This window comes from Procambarus clarkii, chromosome 18, assembly GCF_040958095.1.
Source record: "Procambarus clarkii isolate CNS0578487 chromosome 18, FALCON_Pclarkii_2.0, whole genome shotgun sequence".
Taxonomy (NCBI): domain Eukaryota; kingdom Metazoa; phylum Arthropoda; class Malacostraca; order Decapoda; family Cambaridae; genus Procambarus; species Procambarus clarkii.
Window position 1 is genome coordinate 7,083,407 of NC_091167.1, and position 20,862 is coordinate 7,104,268.

At 48.2% G+C, this 20,862-nt stretch overlaps 2 protein-coding genes across 2 annotated transcripts; both read right to left on the bottom strand.

Moving 5' to 3' along the window:
* Positions 1-2,454: 2,454 nt before the first annotated feature.
* On the bottom strand, positions 2,455-14,101 carry LOC138365916 (uncharacterized). Its single transcript, XM_069326630.1, has 10 exons — positions 13,961-14,101; positions 12,450-12,581; positions 12,058-12,189; positions 10,040-10,171; positions 9,648-9,779; positions 7,630-7,761; positions 7,238-7,369; positions 5,156-5,287; positions 4,764-4,895; positions 2,455-2,613 (listed from the first exon to the last, which is right to left on the bottom strand). The coding sequence occupies exons 1-10, from the start codon at positions 14,099-14,101 to the stop codon at positions 2,455-2,457; spliced, it is 1,356 nt and encodes a 451-aa protein (XP_069182731.1).
* A 1,702-nt stretch (positions 14,102-15,803) lies between these two features.
* On the bottom strand, positions 15,804-19,785 carry LOC138365918 (uncharacterized). Its single transcript, XM_069326631.1, has 5 exons — positions 19,645-19,785; positions 18,454-18,585; positions 18,062-18,193; positions 16,221-16,352; positions 15,804-16,058 (listed from the first exon to the last, which is right to left on the bottom strand). Exons 1-5 carry the CDS (start codon positions 19,783-19,785, stop codon positions 15,804-15,806), a joined length of 792 nt encoding a protein of 263 aa, XP_069182732.1.
* Between the last annotated feature and the right edge of the window lie 1,077 nt (positions 19,786-20,862).

A 20,862-nucleotide genomic window follows, 5' to 3' on the forward strand; every position in this document is an offset into this window, starting at 1 on the left:
TATTAGTGGAGGCGTAACTCTGTTCCATAACACTATTGGTGGCGGCGTCACTCTGTTCCATAACACTGTTGGTAGCGGCGTCACCCTGTTCTATAACACTATTGGTGGCGGCGTCAATCTGTTCATGACACTATTGGTGGCGGCGTTACTCTGTTCCATAACACTGATGGTAGCGGCGTCACTCTGTTCTATAACACTATTGGTGGCGGTTTCAATCTGTTCCATAACACTATTGGTGGCGGCATTACTCTGTTCATGACACTATTGGTTAGGGAATAACTCTGTTCATGACACTATTTGTGGCGGCGCCATTCTGTTCATGACACTATTGGTGGCTGCATCACTTTGTTCATGACACTATTGGAGGCGGCGTCACTTTGTTCATGACACTATTGATGGAGGTGTCACTCTATTGATGACACTATTGGTGGCGGCGTCACTTGGCTCATGACACTATTGGTGGCGGTGTCACTCTATTCATAACACTACTGGTGACGGCGTCACTTTTTTCATGACACTATTGGTGGCGGCGTCACTCTGTTCATGACACTATTAGTGGCGGCGTCACTTTTTTCATGACACTATTGGTGGCGGCGTCACTCTGTTCCATAACACTGTTGGTAGCGGCGTCACTCTGTTCTATAACACTATTGGTGGCGGTGTTAATCTGTTCCATAACACTATTGGTGGCGGCATTACTCTGTTCATGACACTATTGGTTAGGGAATAACTCTGTTCATGACACTATTTGTGGCGGCGCCATTCTGTTCATGACACTATTGGTGGCTGCGTCACTTTGTTCATGACACTATTGGAGGCGGCGTCACTTTGTTCATGACACTATTGATAGAGGTGTCACTCTATTGATGACACTATTGGTGGCGGCGTCACTTTGCTCATGACACTATTGGTGGCGGTGTCACTTTGTTCATAACACTATTGGTGACGGAGTCACTTTTTTCATGACACTATTGGTGGCAACGTCACTCTGTTCATGACACTATTAGTGGCGGCATCACTTTTTTCATGACACTATTGGTGGCGGCGTCACTCTGTTCATTCATGCACTATTGGTGGTGTCGTTACTCTGTTCCATAAAGCTATTGGTGTCGGCGTCACACTGTTCATTACACTTTTGGTAGCGGCGTCACTCTGTTCATGACACTATTCGTGGTGTCGTCACTCTGTTCCATAACACTATTGGTGGCAGTGTCACTCTGTTCATGGCACTATTGGTGGTGGCGTTACTCTGTTTCATAACACTATTGGTGGCTGCGTCACTCTGTTCCCTAACACTAATGGTGGCGGCGTCACTCTGTTCATGACACTATTCGTGGTGGCGTCAATCTGTTCCATAACACTATTGTTGGCTGCCACATTCTGTTCATGACAATATTGGTGGCTGCGTCACCCTGTTACATAACACTATTGGTGGCGGCGTCAATCTGTTCCATAACACTGTTGGTGGCGGCGTCAATCTGTTCATGACACTATTGGTGGTGACGTCACTCTCTTCCATAACACCATTGGTGGCGGCGTCACTCTGCTCCATAACACTATTAGTAACGGCGTCACTCTGTTCCATAACACTGTTGGTGGCGGCGTCACTCTGTTCTATAACACTATTGGTGAGGGCGTCAATTTGTTCATGACACTATTGGTGGTGGCGTCACTCTGTTTCAAAACACTATTGGTGGCGGCGTCAATCTGTTCATGACACTATTGGTGGTGACGTCACTCTCTTCCATAACACCATTGGTGGCGGCGTCACTCTGTTCCATAACACTATTGGTAACGGCGTCACTCTGTTCCATAACACTGTTGGTGGCGGCGTCACTCTGTTCATGACACTATTGGTGGCGGTGTCACTCTGTTCATGACACTATTGGTGGCGGTGTCACTCTGTTCATGACACTATCGGTGGCGGCGTCACTTTGTTCAGGACACTATTGGTGGCGGTGTCACTCTGTTCATGACACTATTGGTGGCGGCGTCACTTTGTTCATGACACTATTGGTGGCGGTGTCACTCTATTGATGACACTATTGGTGGCGGCGTCACTTTGTTCATGACACTATTGGTGGCGGTGTCACTCTGTTCATGACATTATTGGTGGCGGTGTCACTCTGTTCATGACACTATTGGTGGCGGCGTCAATCTGTTCTATATCACTATAGGCGGCGGCGTCACTCTATTCCATAACTTTATTGGTGGCGGTGTCACTCTGTTCATGACACTATTGGTGGCGGTGTCACTCTGTTCATGACACTATTGGTGGCGGCGTCACTCTGTTCATGACACTATTGGTGGCGGCGTCAATCTGTTCCATATCACTATAGGCGGCGGCGTCACTCTATTCCATAACTTTATTGGTGGCGGCGTCACTCTGTTCATGACACTATTGGTGGCGGCGTCACTCTGTTCATGACACTATTGGTGGCGGTGTCACTCTGTTCATGACACTATTGGTGGCGGCGTCACTCTGCTCATGACACTATTGGTGGCGGCGTCACTCTGTTCCATAACAGTATAGACGGCGGCGTCACCCTGTTCCATAACACTATTGTTGGCGGCTTCACTCTGTTCAATAACACTACTGGTGGCGGCGTCACTCTGTTCCATAACACTATTTGTGGTGGCGTCATTCTGTTCATGACACTATTGGTGGCGGCTTCACTCTGTTCCATAACACTACTGGTAGCGGCGTCACTCTGTTCCATAACACTATTGGTGGCGGCGTCACTCTGTTCCATAACACTATTAGTGGCGGCGTCACTCTGTTCATGACACTATTGGTGGTAGCGTCACTCTGTTCCATAACACTATTGGTGGCGGCGTCACTCTGTTCATGAAAATATTGGTGGCGGCGTTACTCTGTTCACGATACTATTAGTTGCGGCGTAACTCTATTCCATAACACTATTGGTGGCGGCGTCACTCTGTTCCATGACACTTTTGTTGGCGGCGTCACTCTGTTCTATAACACTATTGGTGGCGGCGTCAATCTGTTCATGACACTATTGGTGGTGGCGTCAATCTGTTCCATAACACTATTGGTGGCGGCATCACTCTGTTCATGACAATATTGGTTAGGGAATAACTCTGTTCATGACACTATTGGTGGCTGCGTCACTTTCTTCATGACACTATTGGAGGCGGCGTCACTTTGTTCATGACACTATCGATGGAGGTGTCACTCTATTGATGACACTATTGGTGGCGGCGTCACTTTGCTTATGACACTATTGGTGGCGGTGTCACTCTGTTCATAACACTATTGGTGACGGCGTCACTTTTTTCATGACACTATTGGTGGCGGCGTCACTCTGTTCATGACACTATTGGTTAGGGAATCACTCTGTTCATGACACTATATGTGGCGGCGTCATTCTGTTCATGACACTAGTGTTGGCGGCGTCACTCTTTTTATTACACTATTTGCGTCGTCACTCTGCTCATGACACTATTGGCGGCGGTGTCACTCTATTGATGACACTATTGGTGGCTGCGTCACTTTTTTCATGACACTATTGGAGGCGGCGTCACTTTGTTCATGACACTATTGATAGAGGTGTCACTCTATTGATGACACTATTGGTGGCGGCGTCACTTTGCTCATGACACTATTGGTGGCGGTGTCACTTTGTTCATAACACTATTGGTGACGGAGTCACTTTTTTCATGACACTATTGGTGGCAACGTCACTCTGTTCATGACACTATTGGTGGCGGCGTCACTCTGTTCATTAATGCACTATTGGTGGTGTCGTTACTCTGTTCCATAAAGCTATTGGTGTCGCCGTCACACTGTTCATTACACTTTTGGTAGCGGCGTCACTCTGTTCATGACACTATTCGTGGTGTCGTCACTCTGTTCCATAACACTATTGGTGGCAGTGTCACTCTGTTCATGGCACTATTGGTACCATAACACTGTTGGTGGCGGCGTCAATCTGTTCATGACACTATTGGTGGTGACGTCACTCTCTTCCATAACACCATTGGTGGCGGCGTCACTCTGTTCCATAACACTATTAGTAACGGCGTCACTCTGTTCCATAACACTGTTGGTGGCGGCGTCACTCTGTTCTATAACACTATATGTGAGGGCGTCAATCTGTTCATGACACTATTGGTGGTGGCGTCACTCTGTTTCAAAACACTATTGGTGGCGGCGTCACTCTGTTCCATAACACTATTGGTAACGGCGTCACTCTGTTCCATAACACTATCGGTGGCGGCGTCACTTTGTTCAGGACACTATTGGTGGCGGTGTCACTCTGTTCATGACACTATTGGTGGCGGCGTCACTTTGTTCATGACACTATTGGTGGCGGTGTCACTCTATTGATGACACTATTGGTGGCGGCGTCACTTTGTTCATGACACTATTGGTGGCGGTGTCACTCTGTTCATGACATTATTGGTGGCGGTGTCACTCTGTTCATGACACTATTGGTGGCGGCGTCAATCTGTTCCATATCACTATAGGCGGCGGCCTCACTCTATTCCATAACTTTATTGGTGGCGGCGTCACTCTGTTCATGACACTATTGGTGGCGGTGTCACTCTGTTCATGACACTATTGGTGGCGGCGTCACTCTGTTCATGACACTATTGGTGGCGGCGTCAATCTGTTCCATATCACTATAGGCGGCGGCGTCACTCTATTCATTAACTTTATTGGTGGCGGCGTCACTCTGTTCATGACACTATTGGTGGCGGTGTCACTCTGTTCATGACACTATTGGTGGCGGCGTCACTCTGCTCATGACACTATTGGTGGCGGCGTCACTCTGTTCCATAACAGTATAGACGGCGGCGTCACCCTGTTCCATAACACTATTGTTGGCGGCTTCACTCTGTTCAATAACACTACTGGTGGCGGCGTCACTCTGTTCCATAACACTATTTGTGGTGGCGTCATTCTGTTCATGACACTATTGGTGGCGGCTTCACTCTGTTCCATAACACTACTGGTAGCGGCGTCACTCTGTTCCATAACACTATTGGTGGCGGCGTCACTCTGTTCCATAACACTATTAGTGGCGGCGTCACTCTGTTCATGACACTATTGGTGGTGGCGTCACTCTGTTCCATAACACTATTGGTGGCGGCGTCACTCTGTTCATGAAAATATTGGTGGCGGCGTTACTCTGTTCACGATACTATTAGTAGCGGCGTAACTCTGTTCCATAACACTATTGGTGGCGGCGTCACTCTGTTCCATGACACTTTTGTTGGCGGCGTCACTCTGTTCTATAACACTATTGGTGGCGGCGTCAATCTGTTCATGACACTATTGGTGGTGGCGTCAATCTGTTCCATAACACTATTGGTGGTGGCATCACTCTGTTCATGACAATATTGGTTAGGGAATAACTCTGTTCATGACACTATTGGTGGCTGCGTCACTTTCTTCATGACACTATTGGAGGCGGCGTCACTTTGTTCATGACACTATCGATGGAGGTGTCACTCTATTGATGACACTATTGGTGGCGGCGTCACTTTGCTTATGACACTATTGGTGGCGGTGTCACTCTGTTCATAACACTATTGGTGACGGCGTCACTTTTTTCATGACACTATTGGTGGCGGCGTCACTCTGTTCATGACACTATTGGTTAGGGAATCACTCTGTTCATGACACTATATGTGGCGGCGTCATTCTGTTCATGACACTAGTGTTGGCGGCGTCACTCTTTTTATTACACTATTTGCGTCGTCACTCTGCTCATGACACTATTGGCGGCGGTGTCACTCTATTGATGACACTATTGGTGGCTGCGTCACTTTGTTCATGACACTATTGGAGGCGGCGTCACTTTGTTCATGACACTATTGATAGAGGTGTCACTCTATTGATGACACTATTGGTGGCGGCGTCACTTTGCTCATGACACTATTGGTGGCGGTGTCACTTTGTTCATAACACTATTGGTGACGGAGTCACTTTTTTCATGACACTATTGGTGGCAACGTCACTCTGTTCATGACACTATTAGTGGCGGCGTCACTTTTTTCATGACACTATTGGTGGCGGCGTCACTCTGTTCATTCATGCACTATTGGTGGTGTCGTTACTCTGTTCCATAAAGCTATTGGTGTCGCCGTCACACTGTTCATTACACTTTTGGTAGCGGCGTCACTCTGTTCATGACACTATTCGTGGTGTCGTCACTCTGTTCCATAACACTATTGGTGGCAGTGTCACTCTGTTCATGGCACTATTGGTACCATAACACTATTGGTGGCGGCGTCACTCTGTTCATGACACTATTGGTTAGGGAATCACTCTGTTCATGACACTATATGTGGCGGCGTCATTCTGTTCATGACACTATTGGTGGTGACGTCACTCTCTTCCATAACACCATTGGTGGCGGCGTCACTCTGTTCCATAACACTATTAGTAACGGCGTCACTCTGTTCCATAACACTGTTGGTGGCGGCGTCACTCTGTTCTATAACACTATATGTGAGGGCGTCAATCTGTTCATGACACTATTGGTGGTGGCGTCACTCTGTTTCAAAACACTATTGGTGGCGGCGTCACTCTGTTCCATAACACTATTGGTAACGGCGTCACTCTGTTCCATAACACTGTTGGTGGCGGCGTCACTCTGTTCATGACACTATTGGTGGCGGTGTCACTCTGTTCATGACACTATTGGTGGCGGTGTCACTCTGTTCATGACACTATCGGTGGCGGCGTCACTTTGTTCAGGACACTATTGGTGGCGGTGTCACTCTGTTCATGACACTTTTGGTGGCGGCGTCACTTTGTTCATGACACTATTGGTGGCGGTGTCACTCTATTGATGACACTATTGGTGGCGGCGTCACTTTGTTCATGACACTATTGGTGGCGGTGTCACTCTGTTCATGACATTATTGGTGGCGGTGTCACTCTGTTCATGACACTATTGGTGGCGGCGTCAATCTGTTCCATATCACTATAGGCGGCGGCCTCACTCTATTCCATAACTTTATTGGTGGCGGCGTCACTCTGTTCATGACACTATTGGTGGCGGTGTCACTCTGTTCATGACACTATTGGTGGCGGCGTCACTCTGTTCATGACACTATTGGTGGCGGCGTCAATCTGTTCCATATCACTATAGGCGGCGGCGTCACTCTATTCCATAACTTTATTGGTGGCGGCGTCACTCTGTTCATGACACTATTGGTGGCGGTGTCACTCTGTTCATGACACTATTGGTGGCGGCGTCACTCTGCTCATGACACTATTGGTGGCGGCGTCACTCTGTTCCATAACAGTATAGACGGCGGCGTCACCCTGTTCCATAACACTATTGTTGGCGGCTTCACTCTGTTCAATAACACTACTGGTGGCGGCGTCACTCTGTTCCATAACACTATTTGTGGTGGCGTCATTCTGTTCATGACACTATTGGTGGCGGCTTCACTCTGTTCCATAACACTACTGGTAGCGGCGTCACTCTGTTCCATAACACTATTGGTGGCGGCGTCACTCTGTTCCATAACACTATTAGTGGCGGCGTCACTCTGTTCATGACACTATTGGTGGTGGCGTCACTCTGTTCCATAACACTATTGGTGGCGGCGTCACTCTGTTCATGAAAATATTGGTGGCGGCGTTACTCTGTTCACGATACTATTAGTTGCGGCGTAACTCTGTTCCATAACACTATTGGTGGCGGCGTCACTCTGTTCCATGACACTTTTGTTGGCGGCGTCACTCTGTTCTATAACACTATTGGTGGCGGCGTCAATCTGTTCATGTCACTATTGGTGGTGGCGTCAATCTGTTCCATAACACTATTGGTGGTGGCATCACTCTGTTCATGACAATATTGGTTAGGGAATAACTCTGTTCATGACACTATTGGTGGCTGCGTCACTTTCTTCATGACACTATTGGAGGCGGCGTCACTTTGTTCATGACACTATCGATGGAGGTGTCACTCTATTGATGACACTATTGGTGGCGGCGTCACTTTGCTTATGACACTATTGGTGGCGGTGTCACTCTGTTCATAACACTATTGGTGACGGCGTCACTTTTTTCATGACACTATTGGTGGCGGCGTCACTCTGTTCATGACACTATTGGTTAGGGAATCACTCTGTTCATGACACTATATGTGGCGGCGTCATCCTGTTCATGACACTAGTGTTGGCGGCGTCACTCTTTTTATTACACTATTTGCGTCGTCACTCTGCTCATGACACTATTGGCGGCGGTGTCACTCTATTGATGACACTATTGGTGGCTGCGTCACTTTGTTCATGACACTATTGGAGGCGGCGTCACTTTGTTCATGACACTATTGATAGAGGTGTCACTCTATTGATGACACTATTGGTGGCGGCGTCACTTTGCTCATGACACTATTGGTGGCGGTGTCACTTTGTTCATAACACTATTGGTGACGGAGTCACTTTTTTCATGACACTATTGGTGGCAACGTCACTCTGTTCATGACACTATTAGTGGCGGCGTCACTTTTTTCATGACACTATTGGTGGCGGCGTCACTCTGTTCATTCATGCACTATTGGTGGTGTCGTTACTCTGTTCCATAAAGCTATTGGTGTCGCCGTCACACTGTTCATTACACTTTTGGTAGCGGCGTCACTCTGTTCATGACACTATTCGTGGTGTCGTCACTCTGTTCCATAACACTATTGGTGGCAGTGTCACTCTGTTCATGGCACTATTGGTACCATAACACTGTTGGTGGCGGCGTCAATCTGTTCATGACACTATTGGTGGTGACGTCACTCTCTTCCATAACACCATTGGTGGCGGCGTCACTCTGTTCCATAACACTATTAGTAACGGCGTCACTCTGTTCCATAACACTGTTGGTGGCGGCGTCACTCTGTTCTATAACACTATATGTGAGGGCGTCAATCTGTTCATGACACTATTGGTGGTGGCGTCACTCTGTTTCAAAACACTATTGGTGGCGGCGTCACTCTGTTCCATGACACTATTGGTAACGGCGTCACTCTGTTCCATAACACTGTTGGTGGCGGCGTCACTCTGTTCATGACACTATTGGTGGCGGTGTCACTCTGTTCATGACACTATTGGTGGCGGTGTCACTCTGTTCATGACACTATCGGTGGCGGCGTCACTTTGTTCAGGACACTATTGGTGGCGGTGTCACTCTGTTCATGACACTATTGGTGGCGGCGTCACTTTGTTCATGACACTATTGGTGGCGGTGTCACTCTATTGATGACACTATTGGTGGCGGCGTCACTTTGTTCATGACACTATTGGTGGCGGTGTCACTCTGTTCATGACATTATTGGTGGCGGTGTCACTCTGTTCATGACACTATTGGTGGCGGCGTCAATCTGTTCCATATCACTATAGGCGGCGGCCTCACTCTATTCCATAACTTTATTGGTGGCGGCGTCACTCTGTTCATGACACTATTGGTGGCGGTGTCACTCTGTTCATGACACTATTGGTGGCGGCGTCACTCTGTTCATGACACTATTGGTGGCGGCGTCAATCTGTTCCATATCACTATAGGCGGCGGCGTCACTCTATTCCATAACTTTATTGGTGGCGGCGTCACTCTGTTCATGACACTATTGGTGGCGGTGTCACTCTGTTCATGACACTATTGGTGGCGGCGTCACTCTGCTCATGACACTATTGGTGGCGGCGTCACTCTGTTCCATAACAGTATAGACGGCGGCGTCACCCTGTTCCATAACACTATTGTTGGCGGCTTCACTCTGTTCAATAACACTACTGGTGGCGGCGTCACTCTGTTCCATAACACTATTTGTGGTGGCGTCATTCTGTTCATGACACTATTGGTGGCGGCTTCACTCTGTTCCATAACACTACTGGTAGCGGCGTCACTCTGTTCCATAACACTATTGGTGGCGGCGTCACTCTGTTCCATAACACTATTAGTGGCGGCGTCACTCTGTTCATGACACTATTGGTGGTGGCGTCACTCTGTTCCATAACACTATTGGTGGCGGCGTCACTCTGTTCATGAAAATATTGGTGGCGGCGTTACTCTGTTCACGATACTATTAGTTGCGGCGTAACTCTGTTCCATAACACTATTGGTGGCGGCGTCACTCTGTTCCATGACACTTTTGTTGGCGGCGTCACTCTGTTCTATAACACTATTGGTGGCGGCGTCAATCTGTTCATGACACTATTGGTGGTGGCGTCAATCTGTTCCATAACACTATTGGTGGTGGCATCACTCTGTTCATGACAATATTGGTTAGGGAATAACTCTGTTCATGACACTATTGGTGGCTGCGTCACTTTCTTCATGACACTATTGGAGGCGGCGTCACTTTGTTCATGACACTATCGATGGAGGTGTCACTCTATTGATGACACTATTGGTGGCGGCGTCACTTTGCTTATGACACTATTGGTGGCGGTGTCACTCTGTTCATAACACTATTGGTGACGGCGTCACTTTTTTCATGACACTATTGGTGGCGGCGTCACTCTGTTCATGACACTATTGGTTAGGGAATCACTCTGTTCATGACACTATATGTGGCGGCGTCATTCTGTTCATGACACTAGTGTTGGCGGCGTCACTCTTTTTATTACACTATTTGCGTCGTCACTCTGCTCATGACACTATTGGCGGCGGTGTCACTCTATTGATGACACTATTGGTGGCTGCGTCACTTTGTTCATGACACTATTGGAGGCGGCGTCACTTTGTTCATGACACTATTGATAGAGGTGTCACTCTATTGATGACACTATTGGTGGCGGCGTCACTTTGCTCATGACACTATTGGTGGCGGTGTCACTTTGTTCATAACACTATTGGTGACGGAGTCACTTTTTTCATGACACTATTGGTGGCAACGTCACTCTGTTCATGACACTATTAGTGGCGGCGTCACTTTTTTCATGACATTATTGGTGGCGGCGTCACTCTGTTCATTCATGCACTATTGGTGGTGTCGTTACTCTGTTCCATAAAGCTATTGGTGTCGCCGTCACACTGTTCATTACACTTTTGGTAGCGGCGTCACTCTGTTCATGACACTATTCGTGGTGTCGTCACTCTGTTCCATAACACTATTGGTGGCAGTGTCACTCTGTTCATGGCACTATTGGTACCATAACACTGTTGGTGGCGGCGTCAATCTGTTCATGACACTATTGGTGGTGACGTCACTCTCTTCCATAACACCATTGGTGGCGGCGTCACTCTGTTCCATAACACTATTAGTAACGGCGTCACTCTGTTCTATAACACTGTTGGTGGCGGCGTCACTCTGTTCTATAACACTATATGTGAGGGCGTCAATCTGTTCATGACACTATTGGTGGTGGCGTCACTCTGTTTCAAAACACTATTGGTGGCGGCGTCACTCTGTTCCATAACACTATTGGTAACGGCGTCACTCTGTTCCATAACACTGTTGGTGGCGGCGTCACTCTGTTCATGACACTATTGGTGGCGGTGTCACTCTGTTCATGACACTATTGGTGGCGGTGTCACTCTGTTCATGACACTATCGGTGGCGGCGTCACTTTGTTCAGGACACTATTGGTGGCGGTGTCACTCTGTTCATGACACTATTGGTGGCGGCGTCACTTTGTTCATGACACTATTGGTGGCGGTGTCACTCTATTGATGACACTATTGGTGGCGGCGTCACTTTGTTCATGACACTATTGGTGGCGGTGTCACTCTGTTCATGACATTATTGGTGGCGGTGTCACTCTGTTCATGACACTATTGGTGGCGCCGTCAATCTGTTCCATATCACTATAGGCGGCGGCCTCACTCTATTCCATAACTTTATTGGTGGCGGCGTCACTCTGTTCATGACACTATTGGTGGCGGTGTCACTCTGTTCATGACACTATTGGTGGCGGCGTCACTCTGTTCATGACACTATTGGTGGCGGCGTCAATCTGTTCCATATCACTATAGGCGGCGGCGTCACTCTATTCCATAACTTTATTGGTGGCGGCGTCACTCTGTTCATGACACTATTGGTGGCGGTGTCACTCTGTTCATGACACTATTGGTGGCGGCGTCACTCTGCTCATGACACTATTGGTGGCGGCGTCACTCTGTTCCATAACAGTATAGACGGCGGCGTCACCCTGTTCCATAACACTATTGTTGGCGGCTTCACTCTGTTCAATAACACTACTGGTGGCGGCGTCACTCTGTTCCATAACACTATTTGTGGTGGCGTCATTCTGTTCATGACACTATTGGTGGCGGCTTCACTCTGTTCCATAACACTACTGGTAGCGGCGTCACTCTGTTCCATAACACTATTGGTGGCGGCGTCACTCTGTTCCATAACACTATTAGTGGCGGCGTCACTCTGTTCATGACACTATTGGTGGTGGCGTCACTCTGTTCCATAACACTATTGGTGGCGGCGTCACTCTGTTCATGAAAATATTGGTGGCGGCGTTACTCTGTTCACGATACTATTAGTTGCGGCGTAACTCTGTTCCATAACACTATTGGTGGCGGCGTCACTCTGTTCCATGACACTTTTGTTGGCGGCGTCACTCTGTTCTATAACACTATTGGTGGCGGCGTCAATCTGTTCATGACACTATTGGTGGTGGCGTCAATCTGTTCCATAACACTATTGGTGGTGGCATCACTCTGTTCATGACAATATTGGTTAGGGAATAACTCTGTTCATGACACTATTGGTGGCTGCGTCACTTTCTTCATGACACTATTGGAGGCGGCGTCACTTTGTTCATGACACTATCGATGGAGGTGTCACTCTATTGATGACACTATTGGTGGCGGCGTCACTTTGCTTATGACACTATTGGTGGCGGTGTCACTCTGTTCATAACACTATTGGTGACGGCGTCACTTTTTTCATGACACTATTGGTGGCGGCGTCACTCTGTTCATGACACTATTGGTTAGGGAATCACTCTGTTCATGACACTATATGTGGCGGCGTCATTCTGTTCATGACACTAGTGTTGGCGGCGTCACTCTTTTTATTACACTATTTGCGTCGTCACTCTGCTCATGACACTATTGGCCGCGGTGTCACTCTATTGATGACACTATTGGTGACGGCATCACTTTGTTCATGACAATATTGGTGGGGGCGTCACTCTGTTCCATAGCACTATTGGTGGCTGCGTCACTCTGTTCCTTAACACTAATGGTGGCGGCGTCACTCTGTTCATGAAACTATTCGTGGTGGGGTCACTGTTCCATAACACTATTGGTGGCGGCGACATTCTGTTCATGACACTAATGGTGGCGGCGTAACTCTGTTCCATAACAGTGTTGGTGGCGGCGTCACTCTGTTCATGACACTATTGGTGGCGTTGTCACTCTGTTCATGACACTATTGGTGGCGGTGTCACTCTGTTCATGACACTATTGGTGGCGGTGTCACTCTGTTCATGACACTATCGGTGGCGGCGTCACTTTGTTCAGGACACTATTGGTGGCGGTGTCACTCTGTTCATGACACTATTGGTGGCGGCGTCACTTTGTTCATGACACTATTGGTGGCGGTGTCACTCTAATGATGACACTATTGGTGGCGGCGTCACTTTGTTCATGACACTATTGGTGGCGGTGTCACTCTGTTCATGACATTATTGGTGGCGGTGTCACTCTGTTCATGACACTATTGGTGGCGGCGTCAATCTGTTCCATATCACTATAGGCGGCGGCCTCACTCTATTCCATAACTTTATTGGTGGCGGCGTCACTCTGTTCATGACACTATTGGTGGCGGTGTCACTCTGTTCATGACACTATTGGTGGCGGCGTCACTCTGTTCATGACACTATTGGTGGCGGCGTCAATCTGTTCCATATCACTATAGGCGGCGGCGTCACTCTATTCCATAACTTTATTGGTGGCGGCGTCACTCTGTTCATGACACTATTGGTGGCGGTGTCACTCTGTTCATGACACTATTGGTGGCGGCGTCACTCTGCTCATGACACTATTGGTGGCGGCGTCACTCTGTTCCATAACAGTATAGACGGCGGCGTCACCCTGTTCCATAACACTATTGTTGCCGGCTTCACTCTGTTCAATAACACTACTGGTGGCGGCGTCACTCTGTTCCATAACACTATTTGTGGTGGCGTCATTCTGTTCATGACACTATTGGTGGCGGCTTCACTCTGTTCCATAACACTATTGGTAGCGGCGTCACTCTGTTCCATAACACTATTGGTGGCGGCGTCACTCTGTTCCATAACACTATTAGTGGCGGCGTCACTCTGTTCATGACACTATTGGTGGTGGCGTCACTCTGTTCCATAACACTATTGGTGGCGGCGTCACTCTGTTCATGAAAATATTGGTGGCGGCGTTACTCTGTTCACGATACTATTAGTTGCGGCGTAACTCTGTTCCATAACACTTTTGTTGGCGGCGTCACTCTGTTCTATAACACTATTGGTGGCGGCGTCAATCTGTTCATGACACTATTGGTGGTGGCGTCAATCTGTTCCATAACACTATTGGTGGCGGCATCACTCTGTTCATGACAATATTGGTTAGGGAATAACTCTGTTCATGACACTATTGGTGGCTGCGTCACTTTCTTCATGACACTATTGGAGGCGGCGTCACTTTGTTCATGACACTATCGATGGAGGTGTCACTCTATTGATGACACTATTGGTGGCGGCGTCACTTTGCTTATGACACTATTGGTGGCGGTGTCACTCTGTTCATAACACTATTGGTGACGGCGTCACTTTTTTCATGACACTATTGGTGGCGGCGTCACTCTGTTCATGACACTATTGGTTAGGGAATCACTCTGTTCATGACACTATATGTGGCGGCGTCATTCTGTTCATGACACTAGTGTTGGCGGCGTCACTCTTTTTATTACACTATTTGCGTCGTCACTCTGCTCATGACACTATTGGCGGCGGTGTCACTCTATTGATGACACTATTGGTGACGGCATCACTTTGTTCATGACAATATTGGTGGGGGCGTCACTCTGTTCCATAGCACTATTGGTGGCTGCGTCACTCTGTTCCTTAACACTAATGGTGGCGGCGTCACTCTGTTCATGAAACTATTCGTGGTGGGGTCACTGTTCCATAACACTATTGGTGGCGGCGACATTCTGTTCATGACACTAATGGTGGCGGCGTAACTCTGTTCCATAACAGTGTTGGTGGCGGCGTCACTCTGTTCATGACACTATTGGTGGCGTTGTCACTCTGTTCATGACACTATTGGTGGCGGTGTCACTCTGTTCATGACACTATTGGTGGCGGTGTCACTCTGTTCATGACACTATCGGTGGCGGCGTCACTTTGTTCAGGACACTATTGGTGGCGGTGTCACTCTGTTCATGACACTATTGGTGGCGGCGTCACTTTGTTCATGACACTATTGGTGTCGGTGTCACTCTATTGATGACACTATTGGTGGCGGCGTCACTTTGTTCATGACACTATTGGTGGCGGTGTCACTCTGTTCATGACATTATTGGTGGCGGTGTCACTCTGTTCATGACACTATTGGTGGCGGCGTCAATCTGTTCCATATCACTATAGGCGGCGGCGTCACTCTATTCCATAACTTTATTGGTGGCGTTGTCACTCTGTTCATGACACTATTGGTGGCGGTGTCACTCTGTTCATGAAACTATTGGTGGCGGCGTCACTCTGTTCATGACACTATTGGTGGCGGCGTCAATCTGTTCCATATCACTATAGGCGGCGGCGTCACTCTATTCCATAACTTTATTGGTGGCGGCGTCACTCTGTTCATGACACTATTGGTGGCGGTGTCACTCTGTTCATGACACTATTGGTGGCGGCGTCACTCTGCTCATGACACTATTGGTGGCGGCGTCACTCTGTTCCATAACAGTATAGACGGCGGCGTCACCCTGTTCCATAACACTATTGTTGGCGGCTTCACTCTGTTCAATAACACTACTGGTGGCGGCGTCACTCTGTTCCATAACACTTTGTGGTGGCGTCATTCTGTTCATGACACTATTGGTGGCGGCTTCACTCTGTTCCATAACACTACTGGTAGCGGCGTCACTCTGTTCCATAACACTATTGGTGGCGGCGTCACTCTGTTCCATAACACTATTAGTGGCGGCGTCACTCTGTTCATGACACTATTGGTGGTAGCGTCACTCTGTTCCATAACACTATTGGTGGCGGCGTCACTCTGTTCATGAAAATATTGGTGGAGGCGTTACTCTGTTCACGATACTATTAGTTGCGGCGTAACTCTGTTCCATAACACTATTGGTGGCGGCGTCACTCTGTTCCATGACACTTTTGTTGGCGGTGTCACTCTGTTCTATAACACTATTGGTGACGGCGTCAATCTGTTCATGACACTATTGGTGGTGGCGTCAATCTGTTCCATAACACTATTGGTGGCGGCATCACTCTGTTCATGACAATATTGGTTAGGGAATAACTCTGTTCATGACACTATTAGTGGCTGCGTCACTTTCTTCATGACACTATTGGAGGCGGCATCACTTTGTTCATGACACTATCGATGGAGGTGTCACTCTATTGATGACACTATTGGTGGCGGCGTCACTTTGCTTATGACACTATTGGTGGCGGTGTCACTCTGTTCATAACACTATTGGTGACGGCGTCACTTTTTTCATGACACTATTGGTGGCGGCGTCACTCTGTTCATGACACTATTGGTTAGGGAATCACTCTGTTCATGACACTATATGTGGCGGCGTCATTCTGTTCATGACACTAGTGTTGGCGGCGTCACTCTTTTTATTACACTATTTGCGTCGTCACTCTGCTCATGACACTTTTGGCGGCGGTGTCACTCTATTGATGACACTATTGGTGGCTGCGTCACTTTGTTCATGACACTATTGGAGGCGGCGTCACTTTGTTCATGACACTATTGATAGAGGTGTCACTCTATTGATGACACTATTGGTGGCGGCGTCACTTTGCTCATGACACTATTGGTGGCGGTGTCACTTTGTTCATAACACTATTGGTGACGGAGTCACTTTTTTCATGACACTATTGGTGGCAACGTCACTCTGTTCATGACACTATTAGTGGCGGCGTCACTTTTTTCATGACACTATTGGTGGCGGCGTCACTCTGTTCAATCACGCACTATTGGTGGTGTCGTTACTCTGTTCCATAAAGCTATTGGTGTCGGCGTCACACTGTTCATTACACTTTTGGTAGCGGCGTCACTCTGTTCATGACACTATTCGTGGTGTCGTCACTCTGTTTCATAACACTATTGGTGGCAGTGTCACTCTGTTCATGGCACTATTGGTGGTGGCGTTACTCTGTTCCATAACACTATTGGTGGCTGCGTCACTCTGTTCCCTAACACTAATGGTGGCGGCGTCACTCTGTTCATGACACTATTCGTGGTGGCGTCAATCTGTTCCATAACACTATTGTTGGCTGCCACATTCTGTTCATGACAATATTGGTGGCTGCGTCACCCTGTTACATAACACTATTGGTGGCGGCGTCAATCTGTTCCATAACACAGTTGGTGGCGGCGTCAATCTGTTCATGACACTATTGGTGGTGACGTCACTCTCTTCCATAACACCATTGGTGGCGGCGTCACTCTGTTCCATAACACTATTAGTAACGGCGTCACTCTGTTCCATAACACTGTTGGTGGCGGCGTCACTCTGTTCTATAACACTATAGGTGAGGGCGTCAATCTGTTCATGACACTATTGGTGGTGGCGTCACTCTGTTTCAAAACACTATTGGTGGCGGCGTCACTCTGTTCCATAACACTATTGGTAACGGCGTCACTCTGTTCCATAACACTGTTGGTGTCGGCGTCACTCTGTTCATGACACTATTGGTGGCGGTGTCACTCTGTTCATGACACTATTGGTGGCGGTGTCACTCTGTTCATGACACTATCGGTGGCGGCGTCACTCTGTTCAGGACACTATTGGTGGCGGTGTCACTCTGTTCATGACACTATTGGTGGCGGCGTCACTTTGTTCATGACACTATTGGTGGCGGTGTCACTCTGTTCATGACACTATTCGTGGCGCGTCACTCTGCTCATGACACTATTGGTGGCGGCGTCACTCTGTTCCATAACAGTATAGACGGCGGCGTCACCCTGTTCCATAACACTATTGTTGGCGGCTTCACTCTGTTCAATAACACTACTGGTGGCGGCGTCACTCTGTTCCATAACACTATTTGTGGTGGCGTCATTCTGTTCATGACACTATTGGTGGCGGCTTCACTCTGTTCCATAACACTACTGGTAGCGGCGTCACTCTGTTCCGTAACACTATTGGTGGCGGCGTCACTCTGTTCCATAACACTATTACTGGCGGCGTCACTCTGTTCATGACACTATTGGTGGTGGCGTCACTCTGTTCCATAACACTATTGGTGGCGGCGTCACTCTGTTCATGAAAATATTGGTGGCGGCGTTACTCTGTTCACGATACTATTAGTTGCGGCGTAACTCTGTTCCATAACACTATTGGTGGCGGCGTCACTCTGTTCCATGACACTTTTGTTGGCGGCGTCACTCTGTTCTATAACACTATTGGTGGCGGCGTCAATCTGTTCATGACACTATTGGTGGTGGCGTCAATCTGTTCCATAACACTATTGGTGGCGGCATCACTCTGTTCATGACAATATTGGTTAGGGAATAACTCTGTTCATGACACTATTGGTGGCTGCGTCACTTTCTTCATGACACTATTGGAGGCGGCGTCACTTTGTTCATGACACTATGGATGGAGGTGTCACTCTATTGATGACACTATTGGTGGCGGCGTCACTTTGCTTATGACACTATTGGTGGCGGTGTCACTCTGTTCATAACACTATTGGTGATGGCGTCACTTTTTTCATGACACTATTGGTGGCGGCGTCACTCTGTTCATGACACTATTGGTTAGGGAATCACTCTGTTCATGACACTATATGTGGCGGCGTCATTCTGTTCATGACACTAGTGTTGGCGGCGTCACTCTTTTTATTACACTATTTGCGTCGTCACTCTGCTCATGACACTATTGGCGGCGGTGTCACTCTATTGATGACACTATTGGTGACGGCATCACTTTGTTCATGACAATATTGGTGGGGGCGTCACTCTGTTCCTTAACACTAATGGTGGCGGCGTCACTCTGTTCATGAAACTATTCGTGGTGGGGTCACTGTTCCATAACACTATTGGTGGCGGCGACATTCTGTTCATGACACTAATGGTGGCGGCGTAACTCTGTTCCATAACAGTGTTGGTGGCGGCGTCACTCTGTTCATGACACTATTGGTGGCGTTGTCACTCTGTTCATGACACTATTGGTGGTGGAGTCACTCTGTTCCATAACACTATTGGAGGCGGCGTCACTCTGTTCATGACAATATTGGTGGCGGCGTCACTCTGTTCATGACACTATTGGTGGCGGCATCACACTGTTCCATAACACTATTGGTGGCGGCGTCACTCTGTTCCATAACACTGTTGGTGGCAGCGTCACTCTGTTCTATAACACTATTGGTGGCGGCGTCACTCTGTTCCATAACACTATAGGTGGCGGCGTCACTCTGTTCATGACACTATTGGTGGCGGTGTCACTCTGTTCATGACACTATTGGTGGCGGCGTCACTCTGTTCATGATACTATTGGTGGCGGCGTCACTCTGTTCCATAACAGTATAGACGGCGGCGTCACCCTGTTCCATAACACTATTGCTGGCGGCTTCACTCTGTTCAATAACACTACTGGTGGCGGCGTCACTCTGTTCCATAACACTATTTGTGGTGGCGTCATTCTGTTCATGACACTATTGGTGGCGGCTTCACTCTGTTCCATAACACTACTGGTAGCGGCGTCACTCTGTTCCATAACACTATTGGTGGCGGCGTCACTCTGTTCCATAACACTATTAGTTTCGGCGTCACTCTGTTCATGACAATATTGGTGGCGGCGTTACTCTGTTCACGATACTATTAGTTGCGGCGTAACTCTGTTCCATAACAATATTGGTGGCGGCGTCACTCTGTTCTATAACACTTTTGTTGGCGGCGTCACTCTGTTCTATAACACTATTGGTGGCGGCGTCAATCTGTTCATGACAGTATTGGTGGTGGCGTCAATCTGTTCCATAACACTATTGGTGGCGGCATCACTCTGTTCATGACAATATTGGTTAGGGAATAACTCTGTTCATGACACTATTGGTGGCTGCGTCACTTTCTTCATGACACTATTGGAGGCGGCGTCACTTTGTTCATGACACTATCGATGGAGGTATCACTCTATTGATGACACTATTGGTGGCGGCGTCACTTTGCTTATGACACTATTGGTGGCGGTGTCACTCTGTTCATAACACTATTGGTGACGGCGTCACTTTTTTCATGACACTATTGGTGGCGGCGTCACTCTGTTCATGACACTATTGGTTAGGGAATCACTCTGTTCATGACACTATTTGTGGCGGCGTCATTCTGTTCATGACACTAGTGTTGGCGGCGTCACTCTTTTTATTACAATATTTGCGTCGTCACTCTGCTCATGACACTATTGGCGGCGGTGTCACTCTATTGATGACACTATTAGTGACGGCATCACTTTGTTCATGACAATATTGGTGGGGGCGTCACTCTGTTCCATAGCACTATTGTTGGCTGCGTCACTCTGTTCCCTAACACGAATGGTGGCGGCGTCACTCTGTTCATGAAACTTATCGTGGTGGGGTCACTGTTCCATAACACTATTGGTGGCGGCGACATTCTGTTCATGACACTAATGGTGGCGGCGTAACTCTGTTCCATAACAGTGTTGGTGGCGGTGTCACTCTGTTCATGACACTATTGGTGGT